At 43.8% G+C, this 16,917-nt stretch overlaps 1 protein-coding gene across 2 annotated transcripts in view; it reads left to right on the top strand.

Moving 5' to 3' along the window:
• Positions 1 to 15,882, top strand: part of LOC110506258 (AN1-type zinc finger protein 3) — a 46,372-nt gene extending 30,490 nt beyond the window's left edge. Inside the window, exons 4-6 of one of the 2 annotated variants that reach the window (XM_021585692.2) lie at positions 3,192 to 3,257; positions 8,517 to 8,687; positions 13,737 to 15,882. In XM_021585692.2, the coding sequence (XP_021441367.2) occupies positions 3,192 to 3,257; positions 8,517 to 8,687; positions 13,737 to 13,891 (392 nt within the window). In that variant the 3' untranslated portion in view covers positions 13,892 to 15,882. Of the gene's footprint in view, positions 1 to 3,188; positions 3,258 to 8,516; positions 8,688 to 13,736 lie in introns of both variants that reach the window. The other variant, XM_021585691.2, reaches the window with a different exon arrangement.
• The last annotated feature ends 1,035 nt before the right edge of the window (positions 15,883 to 16,917 follow it).

Below are 16,917 nucleotides of genomic sequence, written 5' to 3'. Positions count from 1 at the left end.
TTATGGATGGAATACAAGTTTGTTATTAAAGCACATGAGAGTTAATGTTCCAGATGGCATTTCAGCCCCCAAAAATGCATTTTGATAAAATATAAATGTTTATGTTCAAATGCCGCTACTGTGAAGTAGTGAAGTGCGATATACACTTAGTTTCCTGAAACGAGTCAAATACATAGTATATTTAAAAAACATAACCGGGAATGCACAATACAGTCAGAGACGTTGTGGTACCTAGACCACCAGTTAATACAGATTTTTAGTGACTTTTTGTGTGTTCCCATGACACACACACTTACTCCTTTAGTCCAGGAGCCTGCTATTGCCAAAGACACATCTGCTATTTTCTGCAACAACGGTGGAGCTGCCCAGACCAGGCTATATCTGTCCTGGCATACATAGGAGAGAGAGGTGGGAGAAAGGAAGGTAGTTGGAGTACTGGGCAGATCTTCCACTATCTGGAAGATCTGCCCAGGTTATGTATACAAAGAGGTGGTTACAGTCCACTTTACGTTAGCGATCTGTCATGACTGGGACCCATTTAAATGAACGGGAAAATGTATTTCTGTAGCGTTTTAGTGTAATATACTTGACTTGTCAGTCACATATCGACTCTTGGTTTTTCAACCTCAATTCGTCCTCTGTAAGACCAAGACATGTCAGACACAGATTAGATATCATAGGTAGCTAGGGCCTCCCGAGTGGCGCAGTGGTCTATGACATTAGAGATCCTGGTTCAAGTCCAGGCTCTGTCGCAGCTGGCCGCGACCGGGAGACCCATGGGGCGGCACACAATTGGCCCAGCGTCGTCTGGGTTAGTGGAGGGTTTGGTCTGCAGGGATGTTCTTGTTCCATTGCACTCTAGCGACTCCTGTGGTGGGCCAGGCTGACACGGTTGCCAGGTGTACAGTGTTTCCTCCAACACATTGGTGTGGCTGGCTTCCGGGTTAAGCGGTCATTGTGTCAAGAAGCAATGAGGCTTGGTTGGGTCGTGTTTCGAGGACGTGTGGCTCTCGACCTTCGCCTCTCCCGAGTCCATACAGGACTTGCAGCGATGAGACAAGACTGTAACTACCAATTGGATACCACAAAATTGGGGAGAAAATGCTAATAAAATATATCATAGGTAGCTAAGTAAGCCAAATGTAAAGATAATTTGGATCCCATTCATTGGATACCATTTATATGTCACGAAAAGGATTAATGCTGCCAAGTTGCTGTTCCAGCAAGTCTAGAAAGGTTTGAGTAAGTCAGATTCAGCATTTGCTGCCTTACCCCTATATAATTATCTACAATTATACAAATTGAACTGTAAAACTGCGTTGTTTCACTTCTAAATAGGTGACTCTATCCAAACTTAAAATGTATAGACGTAAAGATTGACATTTTAGGGCCACAAAACAACATTAGTCTATTAAATGCCTCCATGGAAAAATACATAAATAATAATAAATCTATACAGTGGGGAGAACAAGTATTTGATACACTGCCGATTTTGCAGGTTTTCCTACTTACAAAAGCATGTAGAAGTCTGTCATTTTTATCATAGGTACACTTCAACTGTGAGAGACGGAATCTAAAACAAAAATCCATAAAATCACCTTGTATGATTTTTAAGTATTTCATTTGCATTTTATTGCATAACATAAGTATTTGATACATCAGAAAAGCAGAACTTAATATTTGGTACAGAAACCTTTGTTTGCAATTACAGAGTTCATACGTTTCCTGTAGTTCTTGACCAGGTTTGCACACACTGCAGCAGGGATTTTGTCCCAGTCCTCCATACAGACCTTCTCCAGATCCTTCAGGTTTCAGGGCTGTCGCTGGGCAATACGGACTTTCAGCTCCCTCCAAAGATGTTCTATTGGGTTCAGGTCTGGAGACTGGCTAGGCCACTCCAGGACCTTGAAGCTTCTTACGGAGCCACTCCTTAGTTGCCCTGGCTGTGTGTTTCGGGTCGTTGTCATGCTGGAAGACCCAGCCACGACCAATCTTCAATGCTCTTACTGAGGGAAGGAGGTTGTATCTCGCGATACATGGCCCCATCCATCCTCCCCTCAATACGGTGCAGTCGTCCTGTCCCCTTTGCAGAAAAGCATCCCCAAAGAATGTTTCCACCTTCATGCTTCACGGTTGGGAGGGTGTTCTTGGGGTTGTACTCGTCCTTCTTCTTCCTCCAAACACGGCGAGTGGAGTTTAGACCAAAAAGCTCTATTTTTGTCTCATCAGACCACATGACCTTCTCCCATTCCTCCTCTGGATCATCCAGATGGTCATTGGCAAACTTCCGACGGGCCTGGACATGCGCTGGCTTGAGCAGGGGGACCTTGCCTGCGCTGCAGGATTTTAATCCATGACGGCGTATTGTGTTACTAATGGTTTTCTTTGAGACTGTGGTCCCAGCTCTCTTCAGGTCATTGACCAGGTCCTGCCGTGTAGTTCTGAGCTGAGCCCTCACCTTCCTCATGATCATTGATGCCCCACGAGGTGAGATCTTGCATGGAGCCCCAGACCGAGGGTGATTGACTGTCATCTTGAAATTCTTCCATTTTCGAATAATTGCGCCAACAGTTGTTGCCTTCTCACCAAGCTGCTTGCCTATTGTCCTGTAGCCCATCCCAGCCTTGTGCAGGTCTACAATTTTATCCCTGATGTCCTTACACAGCTCTCTGGTCTTGGCCATTGTGGAGAGGTTGGAGTCTGTTTGATTGAGTGTGTGGACAGGTGTCTTTAATACAGGTAACGAGTGGAGAACAGGAGGGCCTCTTAAAGAAAAACGAACAGGTCTGTGAGAGCTGGAATTCTTACTGGTTGGTAGTTGATCAAATACTTATGTCATGCAATAAAATGCAAATTAATTACTTGAAAATCATACAATGTGATTTTCTGGATTTTTGTTTTAGATTCCGCCTCTTACAGTTGAAGTGTACCTATGATAAAAATTACAGACCTCTACATGCTTTGTAAGTAGGAAAACCTGCAAAATCGGCAGTGTATGTATCAAATACTTGTTCTCCCCACTGTATGTATGTGTGTGTGTGTATATATACATACACACACACAGTCAGAAAATAACTAGATTACATCATACCTTGACCCTCCATGTCTGTCTGTCTGCTCTTTGTAGTTGATGGATTGCACCAACCACAAGTCTCTCTTTTCTTTCTTTTTTCCCCTTTCTCTTCCAGAAGTCTCCAGCACAGACACAGCCCACGGCATACTAGTATCCACCCCCACAAAACGGCCCTGCAACTCAGGTAGCTACGCCTCGACGGACCTAACACTAGGTTTCCGTGTCAGGCGCCATGTTCCCACTACGGGTCTGTCAACTCCACTTAACGGAGCCGGAATGGAGTGAGACTGGTGTCGGAGGGAATTGGAATCAACCAATGTTAATTGATCCAAAATGGCAGAGTTAATTGACCCGATAGGTAGACTGTAAATTGAAAGCAATAAGGGGAGATATGGGGAAAGTAGACTACCTCACATTTGTTAGGTAGTTTTCATTAAGTATATTCCCCATGCAATTGAAACTGCACCCGTATTTCAGTGAGCAAGTAAGTGAAGTGACCATAGTTTAGGCGCTCCAGTATTATGTAATATGGCTGCAATATATGGCCTTTCTATCTTATTAAGGTTGACAGTAAGGAGTGGACACACATGCGCACACACACACACACTTGTTTACATACTCATCTCATTTGTACATACTGTACTCGATACCATCTACTGTATCTTGCCTATGCTGCTCTGTACCATCACTCATTCATATATCCTTATGTACATATTCTTTATCCGCTTACACTGTGTACAAGACAGTAGTTTTGGAATTGTTAGTTAGATTACTTGTTATTACTGCATTGTCGGAACTAGAAGCACAAGCATTTCGCTACACTCGCATTAACATCTGCTAACAATGTGTATGTGACAAATAAAATTTGATTTGATTTGATTTGTCAGCGAGACTTAATCGACTAAGGAACTCCTCTTCCTCTGCTGGAGATCACATGTTTCTACCCTCCATTGAGGGCCCTCGCCGCTAAAAAGAAGACCCATTAAAAAGGCAGAAAGACTGGAGATACCAAAGGGACTTCTACATTCCAAATTGCACCCTATTCCTTACATGGTGCACCCAGAAGGATTCCATAGGATAATGGGCACGGAGGAATCGATCGTGAATGCCAAAGATTTGCCGGTCAACTTGGCCTAGTTCTCAGAAATGTATCGAGTGAAGATCTTTGTTCCACAGCCGAACCAGTGAGGAAAGAAACCTCTCTTGGATGGAGGAGAAAAATCCTGACCTAAAACTGACTTCTGGGCAGATGCTTGACTAATTTTGTCAATGGCAGCCATTTTAACTAAAGTACTGTATATGGGTATCATTGTTGTCTGTTATTTTGTTGTAGAATGTGATGGGGGACATGCTTTAATTAGCCCAATGCAGCTTTTTTCAAACATCTCCTTGGGGACCCTCAGCTGTTCCTTGCATTTGATGTATTACAGAGGTAGCACACCTGATTCAACTTATCATCAAGCCCTTGGCTGCATTTCAAACTCATAAAAGACACCCTCTTCCACTTACCCTCGTCTAATGCCCTTGGGGGAATCCCTGTCACTGTCTTGGAAGTTGGTCCAAATGATTAGCAAAACAAGGGAAGTTCTTAACGTAAGCTCCTCAGCCCTTGTTTTTGATCGAGTTTGCAAGTGTACAGTGATGTTCACGTTGGGGCCTGAAACACCCCATAATTCAATTTGCAATGATTGTACATCCGCTAAGAAAAGTTTGCCGAAACTTAAAACGTCAATATGGGAAAGTCAACATAAGTAAAAACAAATGTCAAAAGGTTCGAAATTGTGCTACTAATGCACATGACGGCACAAACACGTCTCAAATCAAATTTTATCTATCACACGCACCGAATACAACATGAGTAGGTGTTTCACCTTACAGTGAAATGCTTACTTACAAGCCCTTAACCAACAATGCAGTTTTAAGAAAATCCCTAAAAAAGTAAGAGATAAGAATAACAAATAATTAAAGAGCAGCAATAAATAACAATAGCAGGGCTATATACAGGGGGTACAGAGTCAATGTGCGGGGGGCACCGGTGTCGAGGTAATTGAGGTAATTATGTACATGAGGTTAGAGTTATTAAAGTGGCTATGCATAGGTAACAGAGAGTAGCTGCAGCGTAGGATGGGACAATGCAAATAGTCTGGGTAGCCATTTGATTAGCTGTTAAAGAGTCTTATGGCTTGGGGGTTGAAGCTGTTTAGAAGCCTCTTGGACCTAGAGAACAATATACGACTAGGGTGTCTGGAGTCTTTGACAATTTGTAGGGCCTTTCTCTGACGCCGCCTGGTATAGAGGTCCTGGCAGGAAGCTTGGCCCCGGTGATGTACTGGGCCGTATGTACTACCCTCTGTAGTGCCTTGCGGTCGGAGGCCAAGCGGTTGTCAGACCAAGCAGTAATGCAACACGTCAGGATGCTCTCGATGGTGCAGCTGTAAAACCTTTTGAGGATCTGAGGACCTATGCCAAATATTTTCATTCTCCCGAGGGGGAATAGGTTTTGTTGTGCCCTCTTTACGACGTCTTGGTGTGCTTGGACCATGTTAGTTTGTTGGTGATGTGGACACCAAGGATCTTGAACCTCTCAACCTGCTCCACTACAGCCCGTCGATGAGAATTTATTTTTTTATTTTACCTTTATTTAACTAGGCAAGTCAGTTAAGAACAAATTCTTATTTTCAATGACGGCCTAGGAACAGTGGGTTAACTGCCTGTTCAGGGGCAGAACGACAGATTTGTACCTTGTCAGCTCGGGGGTTTGAACTTGCAACCTTCCAGTTACTAGTCCAACGCTCTAACCACTAGGCTACCCTGCCGCGTGGGGGTGTGCTCGGTCCTCCTTTTCCTGTAGTCCACGATCATCTCCTTTTGTCTTGATCACATTGAGGGAGAGGTTGTTGTCCTTGCACCACACGGTCAGGTTTCTGACCTCCTTATAGACTGTCTCATCGCTGTCAGTGATCAGGCCTACCATTGTTGTCATCAGCAAACTTAATGATGGTGTTGGAGTCACGCCTGGTCATGCGAACAGGAAGTACAGGAGGGGACTGAGCACGCACCCCTGAGGGGCCCACATGTTGGGGATAAGTGTGGCGGATGTGTTGTTACCTACTCTTACCACCTGGGGGCGGCCCGTCAGGAAGTACTGAATCCAGTGGTTAGTCCCAAGGTCCTTAGCTTAGTGATGAGCTTTGAGGGCACTGTGGTGTTGAATGCTGAGCTGTAGTCCATGAACAGCATTCTCACATAGGTGTTCATTTTGTCCAGTTGGGAAAGGGAAGTGTGGAGTGCAATAGAGATTGCATCATCTGTGGATCTGTTGGTGCGGTATACAATTTTAAGTGAGTCTAGGATTTCTGGGATAATGGTGTTGATGTGAGCCATGACAAGCCTTTTTAAAAGTATTTCATGGCTACAGACGTGAGTGCTGTGAGTCGGTAGTCATTTAGGCGGTCTGCTTGGTGGTCTGCTTGAAACATGTTGGCATTACAGACAGGGAGAGGTTAAATGTCAGTGAAGACTCTTGCCAGGTGGTCAGCGCATGCTCGGAGTACACATCCTGGTAATCCGTTTGTCCCTGCAGCCTTTTGAATGTCGACCTGTTTAAAGGTCTTACTCACGTCGGCTGTGGAGGGCGTGATGCTCTCATGCATGTTTGTGTTACTTGCCTCATTGCGAGCATAGAAGTTATTTGTCTCGTCTGGTAGGCTAGTGCTACTGGGCAGATCTCAGCTGTGCTTCCCTTTTTTAGTCTGTAATAGTTGGCAATCCCTGCCCCATCCAACGAACGTCGGGCCGGTGTCGTACGTTTCGATCTTAGTCCTGTATTGACGCTTTGCCTGTTTGATGGTTTGTCGGAGGGCATAGCGGGATTTCTTTTAAACTTCCAGGTTCGAGTCCCGCTCCTTGAAAGTGGCAGCTCTACCCTTTAGCTAAGTGCAAATGTTGCCTGTAATCCATGGCTTCTTGTTGGGGTATGTACAGTTGAAGTCCGAAGTTTACATACACTTAGGTTGGAGTCATTAAAACTCGTTTTTCAACCACTCCACAAAATTCTTGTTAACAAACTATAGTTTTGGCAAGAGGGTTAGAACGTCTACTTTGTGCATGACACAAGTATTTTTTCCAACAGTTGTTTACAGACCGATTGATTATTTAACTTATAATTCACTATCACAATTTGAGTGGGTCAGAAGTTTACATACACTAAGTTGACTGTGGCTTTAAACAGCTTGGAAAATTCCAGAAAATGAAGTCATGGCTTTAGAAGCTTCTGATAGGCTAATTTACTTAATTTGAGTAAATTAGAGATATACCTGTGGATTTATTTCAAAGCCTACCTTCAAGCTTCTGATAGGTTAATTGACACCATTTGAGTCCATTGGAGATGTACCTGTGGATATATTTCAAGGTCTACCTTTCAATTTCAGTACCTCTTTGCTTAACATCATGGGAAAATCAAAAGAAATCAGGCAAGAAATTGGAGACCTCCACAAGTCTGGTTCATCCTTGGGAGCAATTTACAAATGCCTGAAGGTACCACGTTCATCTGTACAAGCAATAGCACGCAAGTATAAACACCATGGACCACGCAGCTGTCATAACGCTCAGGAAGGAGACACGTTCTGTCTCCTAGAGATGAGCGTACTTTAGTGCGAAAAGTGTAAATCAATCCCAGAACAAGCGCAAAGGACCTTGTGATGATGCTGGAGGAAACTGGTACAAAAGTATATATCAACAGTCAAACAAGTCCTATATCGACATAACCTGAAAGGCCACTCAGCAAGGAAGAAGCCACTGCTCCAAAACCTCCATAAAAAGCAAGACTACAGTTTGCAACTGCACATGGGGAGAAAGATCGTACTTTTTAGAGAAATGTCCTCTGGTCTGATGAAACAAAAATAAAACTTGTTTGCCATAATGACCATCCGTTTGGAGGGAAAAGGGGGAGGCTTGCAAGCCGAAGAACACCATCTCAACCGTGAAGCACGGGGGTGGCAGCATCATGTTGTGGGGGTGCATTGCTAAAGGAAGGACTGGTGCACTTCACAAAATAGATGGCATCATGAGGGGTGAAAAAGTGATGTCCTAACCGACTTGCCAAAACTATAGTTTGTTAATAACAAATTTGTGGAGTGGTTAAAAAAACAAGTTTTAATGACTCCAACCAAAGGGTATGTAAACTTCCGAGGCTTAGACTTATAATTATTTTGTAAGTTATCTGCTGCAAAACTTTGTTTTGACCTCAGCAAGCAGTAGTGGCAGTATGCAAATCAGCGAGCCAAATGAACATCTCTTTCATCGGTGTGTTTAGGTTCCTAACGTTCACCATGAAGATTTGTTCAACAAGAGCCGTTTGTTCGCGTACGACCCTTCACTAAAACACACTCTTAATGGATCGGTGTGGCCTTTTTGTGTGTGTTTTCTTTTTGTGTTCGAGCAGCCTCTGAGTCAGAGAGTGACGCATCCCCAGAGAAGAGCGCACGGGTGGGCCCCGGTTCTAAGGAGTCGTCATCTACCAATGGGGGTCCCAAGCAGAAGAGAAGCCGGCGCTGCCACCGATGCCATACCAAACTGGAGCTGGTACAGCAAGAGCTCGGCTCCTGCCGCTGTGGTCAGTACACACGCACTCATAAAAACATAAACGGACATAGGCCTACATGTCTCCTGAGTGGCTCAGTGGTCTAAGGCCTCTTGCACTGAGATGCAGTGCGTCACTACAGTCCCTGGTTAGAATCCAGGCTGTATAACATCCGGACGATTTTGGGAGTCCCATACGGCTTCTCACAATCGGCCCAGTGTCGTCCGGGGTAGGCCGTCATTGTAAATAAGAATTTGTTCTTAACTGACTTGCCTAGTTAAATAAAGGTTACACAAACATATGGGACACTTTTACACATGCAAGCAAACACAGAGGCTCATACATACTTACACTCACACACACACACACGTTCTCATACAAATGCAGGTATGCTAACATTCCTGTGTTGACACGCAGTGCAATGCATTCGGAAAGTATTCAGACCCCTTGACTTTTTACACATTTTGATAGGCTACAGCCTTATTCTAAAATGGATTAAATAAAGCATGTTTCTCATCAATCTACACACAATACCCCATAATGACAATGCAAAAAAACGTTTTTAGAAATGTTTCCAAATGTATAATTTTTTTTATATAGTATATACTTATTTACCTAAGTATTCAGACCCTTTGCTGTACAACTCAAATTTGAGCTCGGGCAATCTGTTTCCATTGATCATCCTTGAGATGTTTCTACAACTTGAATGGAGTCCACCTGTGGTAAATTCAATTGATTGGACATGATTTGGAAAGGCACACCACTATATAAGATCCCACAGTTGACAGTGCATGTCAGAGCACAAACCAAGCCATGAGGTTGAAGGAATTGTCCGTAGAGCTCCGAGACAGGATTGTGTCGAGGCACCAAAACATTTCAGCAGCGTTGAAGGTTCCCAAGAACACAGTGGTGTCTTTCTTAAATGGAAGAAGTTTGTAACCAACAAGACTCTTCCTAGAGCTGGCTGCTCGGCCAAACTGAGAAATCAGAGTAGAAGGGCCTTGGTCAGAGAGGTGACCAAGAACCCAATGGTCATCTCTGACAGCGCTCCAGAGTTCCTCTGTGGAGAGGGGAGAACCGTCCAGAAGGACAACCATCTCTGCAGCACTCCTCTGGAAAAGACACATGACATCCCACTTGGAGTTTGCCAAAAGGCACCTAAAGTCTCAGACCATGAGAAACAAGATTCTCTGGTTTGATAAATCAAAGATTGAACTCTTTGAACTGAATGCCAAGCATCACGTCTGGATGAAATCTGGCACCATCCCTATGGTGAAACATGATGGTGGCAGCATCATGCTCTGGGGATGTTTTTCAGCAGCAGGGACTGGGAGACTAGTCAAGATCGAGGGAAAGATGAACAGAGAAATGTACAGAGATTATTGATGAAAACCTGCTTTGGAGCGCATAGGACCTCAGACTGGGGTGAAGGTTCACCTTCCAATAGGACGATGACCTTAAGCACACAGCCGAGACAACGCAAGAGTGGCTTCAGGCCAAGTCTCTGAATGTCCTTGAGTGGCCCAGCCAGAGCCCAGACTTGAACCTGATTGAACATCTCTGGAGAGATGGGAAAATAGCTGTGAAGCGACGCTCCCCATCCAACCTGACAGAGCTTGAGAGGATCTGCAAAGAAGAATGGGAGAAACTCGCCAAATACAGGTGTGCCTAGCTTGCAGCGTCATACCCAAGGAGACTCAAGGCTATAATTGCTGCCAAAGGTTCTTCAACAAAGTATTGAGGAAAAGGTCAGAATCCCTATGTAAATGTGATATTTCTTTGTTTTTGTTTTTAATAAATTTGCAAAAACCAGTTTTAGCTTTGTCATTATGGAGTGTGTGTAGATTGAGGAAAAGCAACTATTTAATCAATTTCAGTATGAGGCTGTAACGTAACAAATTTTGGAAAAAGGCAAGGAGCCTGAATAATTTCCAAATGCACTGTATATACTCAGACTTGACAAAAATACTGTACTGATATTTCTCAGTGGTAATACAAATCTAACAGCACATTTCTGCTTTTGTTTAGGCCTCATTCCGGGACAGAAAGCGATTCCCTTTCTTTACTTTCCTCTTGAGCATTAGAACTGGACTGAGCGTTGCTTTACCCTCGTCTTCTAGAACTGCAGACCTGGTGGCATAGATTTAGGCCTCACTCAAAGAAATAGGCCACAATGTTGGTGTAAATTCCATTTTATTGCAGTGAATTCTTGAAGTTAAGTGAAATTCCAATATTCTTAACTGTTTAAAAAAAAAAATATATATATGTATATATTAAGAAAAGGTTAAATGGAATTTCAGGTCACGTCCTGAATTGACTGAATTAGAAGGGAAGTGACCCCAACTCTGATTGGCCATACCTTAGCTTAGAGACAACTAGATGGATACAGATAATCAGCTAAACTAACTTGGTGTTGATTACTTTACTAATATTTAGCACTAGCATAGTTGAGTACCCCTATTTTCATGTTGTCAACAGCAAGTACAAATCAATAGTCTAAATCACTTTGAATGAGCTACCTCTTTAATATATATATATATATATTTATATATATAGTATATATTTATACTGTATCGGATAACAATCATATCATGTTAGTAAGCCTATCATTTCAGCCACAAAGCAGTAGTTGTAGGCTACTTAATGTGTCATTACTGAAGCCAACGCCCGTGCTTTATTAGCACTGCTATTTATTATGACAACAAGTCATTCTAATGATGGCTTAATGACACGTCTCGCTGTTAGTGACTGAATGCTTCGCCGCCAAATTGATGGCACATTCTGTTCAGAGCTAGCAGCATTTTCACAGCAAAGTTTACTATCACTCGAGAAAGCACTTTCCCTGCCGCTTGTCAGTAGAAGTACCTCACTTGATCCGTGTATCTATTGGCTGTGCTTTGTTTTTAGCTGTGAACGTTTTTCGGTGCAATAGCTTTGTCCCTTTATCTTATATTAACCATGCTCTGTTTGAAGTTGTGTGTTAACTGTTAACACAAGTAGGTACATCTGTTAGCATTTTACATGTCAGAGTGTGTGTGTGTGTGTGTGTGTGTGTGTGTGTGTACGGTGCATGTGTCCATATGTACACAACAGTCTCACACACCACTTCAGGGACACACACCAGTTACTTTAGTCACCAAACCTCTTTCTCCTCATACTCCCACCAAGCCACGCTCTCCCCTATCCCACTCCCCTTTTGTGTCCATCAGCCACTCCCTCTTCCACCATTATCTTCGGCTCCATGCTAGCCCCGCTGTAGCACCACACCACCCCACACACAACCACATCTTTCTTTATTCATTCCTGTGCATTGCTTAATAATTGCCTCTGCCACTCTTCAATTAAAGGGCGCTTCGGTCGCTGTCGCTCTGAGACTTTAATCAGTGTTCGTCGCTGTCAGGAACATTATGCATATTAACGAATACATTAAGACTCCCAACATAACTAACGAGTCGCTCTCTCTCTCTGTATTATTGAGACTCCTTTCAGCTACCAGGGCTTTGTGGAGGACTGACACAATGGAGACTCAATGGGGAGGATCGCTGGTGGTAGTGTCTTCACTGGCAATGATACTCAGGCAGCTTAGCTCCTAAGGGCTGATTTGAGATCAGGGATCTTTGACTGACAATGATACTCAGGCTGGAGTGTATTCAAGAAGGTGGGTGTTGTACCTCCTAATGACTGACTCGAGGTCAGCCCTAGCTCCTAAGAATTGGTTTGTGATTACATGCTTCAGGCGTAGAGTATTGAAGACAGGCGTTGTTGCTTCTTAGGACTGATTTGAGATCCGGTGTTTGATGTACTCATTGGTGTTCTCGTGAACACAGAACTGAGAACAGAGTATAATAGCATTAGAATACTTTATTCTCTATACTCTGTTCTCAGTCCTTAGGAGCTAAGCTGGCTGAGTATCATTGCCAGTGAAGCCACTACCACCAGCGATCCTCCCCATTGAGTCTCCATTGTGTCGGCCCTCCACAAAGCCCTGGTAGCTGCATTAGCTGCAATTGCATTAGCTGGGGTTGAAGCTTTACAATGTGGAGATGCATTTGCTTGTCTCTGTTCTATTGAATTGGATCTGGATGTATTGACGTATTAGAGAAAATGTTGCCACTATACTGTAGCTAGGGGATCGTGGTCTGTGCCCAATTTAACTTTTGAAAGAATTTGAAAAAGTACACTCTTCTGCACCCTTACTCCCCTTCTCCATCTCCTCTCTATCTATTCACATCTTCATTTAATATTTTTTGTCCCCCTTTCCTGCCCATCACCATCAAAATATGTAGTCTAACAACAAGGGTGCTCCCAAAGAGGACAAAATGATGCCTAAAAAAACTGGGGGAGGGCCAGAAAAGTAAGGGAGTTTAACTATTGGTGCAACGACACATCTGTAAACCAATTGAAAAAGGAGAACAACATTTCTCCTGCCTCATTTTCTCCCCACTCCATAACTCCCCTATGTTGAAGAATGCATTACATGTATTTAGGTTTGGAAATGTCCATAAGACGTATGCTTCCCAGCTGAAACAGTTTGGTAGAGTTTGTACATCTATGACAACATTCTGTGATGTTTTTGTTAGTTTTGGACTTCGGTGAGGGTTTTTTCGGCTGTTCAGGCACACATTATTTTCTGGAGGCAAGCCGAAGTTTGGAGCCGAAGTCTACGCCCCTTCATTAGTGATTGGTCAACAGTATGGATTCTTCAATAGTCTTTTAATGAGACGACTCATTTTCATGCACATTTTTCATTGAGAAATACTTCACCAAACATCTTACTTAGATGTAAAATTGTGCGACTAAGATCTATTCGGCAAAACGTCAGAATGAATGACAGACTTCTTGTTAGATTAATTCGGACTATTTTGAGAGAGTGTATACTGGCTACAGCTTCTCAAAATGGACAAACATTACTATTGATAATGCGTTTTTCTAGTTTTCAAGCAAAGGTCTTTTAAGGGAGTATACGATCACACTCGTTCCGTTCGGCAAAGAGCATAGTCAGCACCACTTCAACATTTTTGGGTATGTCAACTCATGCTATATAAAAAAAGTAAAAAAAACATCTCACCTTCTCACCAACAGGCTATGTGTTCTGCATGCTCCACCGGCTGCCCGAGCAGCACGACTGCGTCTTCGACCACCTGGGGCGCGGGCGTGAAGAAGCCATCCTCAAGATGGTCAAGCTGGATCGCAAGGTGGGCCGCTCATGCCAGCGCATCGGTGAGGAGTGCACCTGAACCCCCCCCCAACCCCGACGATGAGAGCGAGGAAGAGGAGACTGCGTCCTAAATCATTCATCTTTATCCAGAAATGTGCACTTGTACAGACCCCGTCATGGATTTCTTAAAAGTATAGGATTGGTGTAAAGCATTGGTTGCGTTGTTAAATCAATGTGAGAAAGTGTGTAAGTGGAGACTTCGGGGAAATGGTGGCAAATGGGGACGGAGACAAATGCTCACTTTATACTCACTTTTGTCCCCACTGCCACTTTTTGTTGTGACAATGCTCTTACCTCAAATAAGCAGACAAAGCACTTCTAGTTTTCGTGCCCCGACAAGGGACTGCTAAAGCCACCTATCTGTCACTTCCCTGTCTGCCAACCTCATAATAAAGACCAGAGCCCCCTCGTGTCATCACTATCACAGAGTGGGATGAAGTTACCCCCTAAACACTGATCTAAGGTCAGTTTTTAGTTCAGGTCAACCCACTGATTAAGGGTGTGATGCAAGGGAGGTTAAGCTGATCTTAGATCTGTACCTAAGGAGCACCTACCACCCCAAGACATCCCTTGAATCCCTCTCCCTCCACTGTTTTGTGATTTTGACCTATGACTTTTGAGCATGTCACACCCACCACTGCTTCTCAGCCTTAACCCCTCCCATCTCCAGATCAGGGACATCCCTGTTCAGAAAAAACTAAAGCCATCTGCTGCTTATTGCAACTGTCCCTATCATCATCACCACCACCTCAGGTTGTGGGAGAATCCAATGAGAGGGGTTTACAGGGGGAGAGGCAGGGGGGTTGGACTATTGCAACTCCCTTCCCCTTACCCCCTCCCTTTCTGACCTGCCTGCTGCTGTTGACACAGCAGCCATTTTCTGTATCTTGGGAGAGAGAACTTCCTTTCTAGACAACAGGCACCGATCGTCCCCTAGTTAGTGGGGTTGGATTAAAAATGGAACAGTCTGTCTGTCAGGGATTTAATCCATCTCCCGAGTGAGTTTCAGTCGCTATGGAGACGGAAAACACACCCCTTGAGATTTACTTTGGCCATGATGTTCATGCTACTACAGGTGCTGGCCAAGGATAAACTTCTAAGATGGACACAAAAGCAAAGAGCTGTCACGAGACCTCTATATGTGCCTCTATCGGAATCTGGTTCCCCCTGCACACATGCGCACATACATACACAAACACTCTTACATACAGTTCAGCCCACATGCGCAGAGCACAATGACAGCTAAGCAAAATCAAGTGGTACACATTGGACTGTGCTGAATTTGTGGAGAACCTTTTGACAAAGTTCTTCAGTGGGACGCTCATGGTTGTTCAGGTTTCGCTCGATATAACCCATAATATCTTAGCCATGGACTTAATTTCCCATCAGCCCCCACTGTTTGAAATGTTTCTGCGACGCCTCTGTCTCTCGATGCCATCCCCGACCCCTCGGTGGGATTCTAACTCCCTCTTTCTTTCACAGATTCTCTTCTTCCTGCCCTTGCCCGTCGCACACCACTGTCTTTCTCCTTTCACTCTCTCCATTCCGTTTCCAGACAGCATGTCTTGCTCTCACCCACCTTACTCTCCATTAATCCTTCCCTCTTTCATTCTCATTTCTCCACAGTATTGATTTTCTCGCTTGCTCTCTCTCGCGCGCGCGCACACACACACACGCACACACACGCACACACACACCTCTTCTTGCCAAAGAGCAAACACTGAGTGAGAGGTTGGGGCCTGGCCATAGGTGGGGCTGTGGGGCTACAAGCAGAGCGGGGAGGAAAAATGTAATAGAAATTGAATTGTCGTAAAATAATATTGTGTATCTGAAAGAAAAACCCTTATTTAACCCTCTTTGTTTTTGAAATGTTATTTTACTTACACATTAGCATAGTGCTGCATTTTTTGTTTGACATTTTAAGAAAAAATGGATAAGGGAATTCTGGAGCCTTCGTTTTCTTTTGTTCCCTTTTGTTGCTAAAAAATAAAGTAATAAACTGGATGAGAGGAGGTGTAGTGTGGTCAATGTCTCATGGAGAGATGGATGGAGGGAGGAGCATGAACAAACACTGGGCCGTGTTCAGCAGGGCAAAATGTTTCGGTAGAAATATGCAACTCAGAACAAACATACCTATGTCGTCAGCTATGAATGTGCGTACATCCTATTTCAACGGCACGTGTGTATGGTGTCTGTGTGCAGTCTACACACATTCACACATTTAACAGGTAGTTTGCTACTTAGTGTTTGCTGGCACTGTGCATGCTGTTGGCTCTGTGCCATGATGGCTGTAGCAGAGTTTTATGGTGATGTAAATAGCTGTTTATTGGCAACAGTATACCCACTTGCAGCTGCTCTGAATTACAAAAATAATTTGTTAAGTGTGTGTGTGTGTGCGCATTTACGTGTGCTTGCGTGTGTGGTGCCCATGTGCTTTTGTGTATGGAGATTTTTACAAACAGGCAAGGTGGGTATTTGATGCCATCCTCATATCCACTAATTAGTGTTTTCGATATAAGATAAACCTATGTATGATCAAAAGGTGGCTTCAAACGAACGCTAACATTGGCCAGCAGCCAACATCACATGGGCAGAATTTGTAGTACTCCACTATCCCCAATTTGGATAAGAGATGCTTAGCCCACCGATATGCTCAGTTGTCTGCACACAGCCCAGTTACCTTTCTGCCCTATTCCCTATCTCGTTTTGAGCTTGGTATCCGTTCTATTTTAAATCGAGCAATTCAAGAAATCTAAAATCCAGATAATTTATTTGATCTTATCCATTATCGTCAGAGCTGATTTTCTGTTCATTCTTACATCTTAGCACTGTTATTACCACTGTGTGGGTGTGGGTGTGTGAGAGAGAGTAGCCTGTGAGTTTGTGTGTTGGTTATTAGGAAATGGGATCTGTAGCTGCCTGTGGCTCAATAGTGGTAAAGGGGGATTTGAAGATGAAATGCTGTTAAGGGTAAAGACATCCATTTGCAGCACAACAAACAAGGAGTCCTGTCATTTAGCTGGTTCTTGGCCGGCCATGCAAATG

The sequence above is a fragment of the Oncorhynchus mykiss genome, chromosome 26 (assembly GCF_013265735.2).
Source record: "Oncorhynchus mykiss isolate Arlee chromosome 26, USDA_OmykA_1.1, whole genome shotgun sequence".
Taxonomy (NCBI): Eukaryota; Metazoa; Chordata; class Actinopteri; order Salmoniformes; family Salmonidae; genus Oncorhynchus; species Oncorhynchus mykiss.
This window is presented reverse-complemented; position numbering and strand designations above follow the sequence as displayed.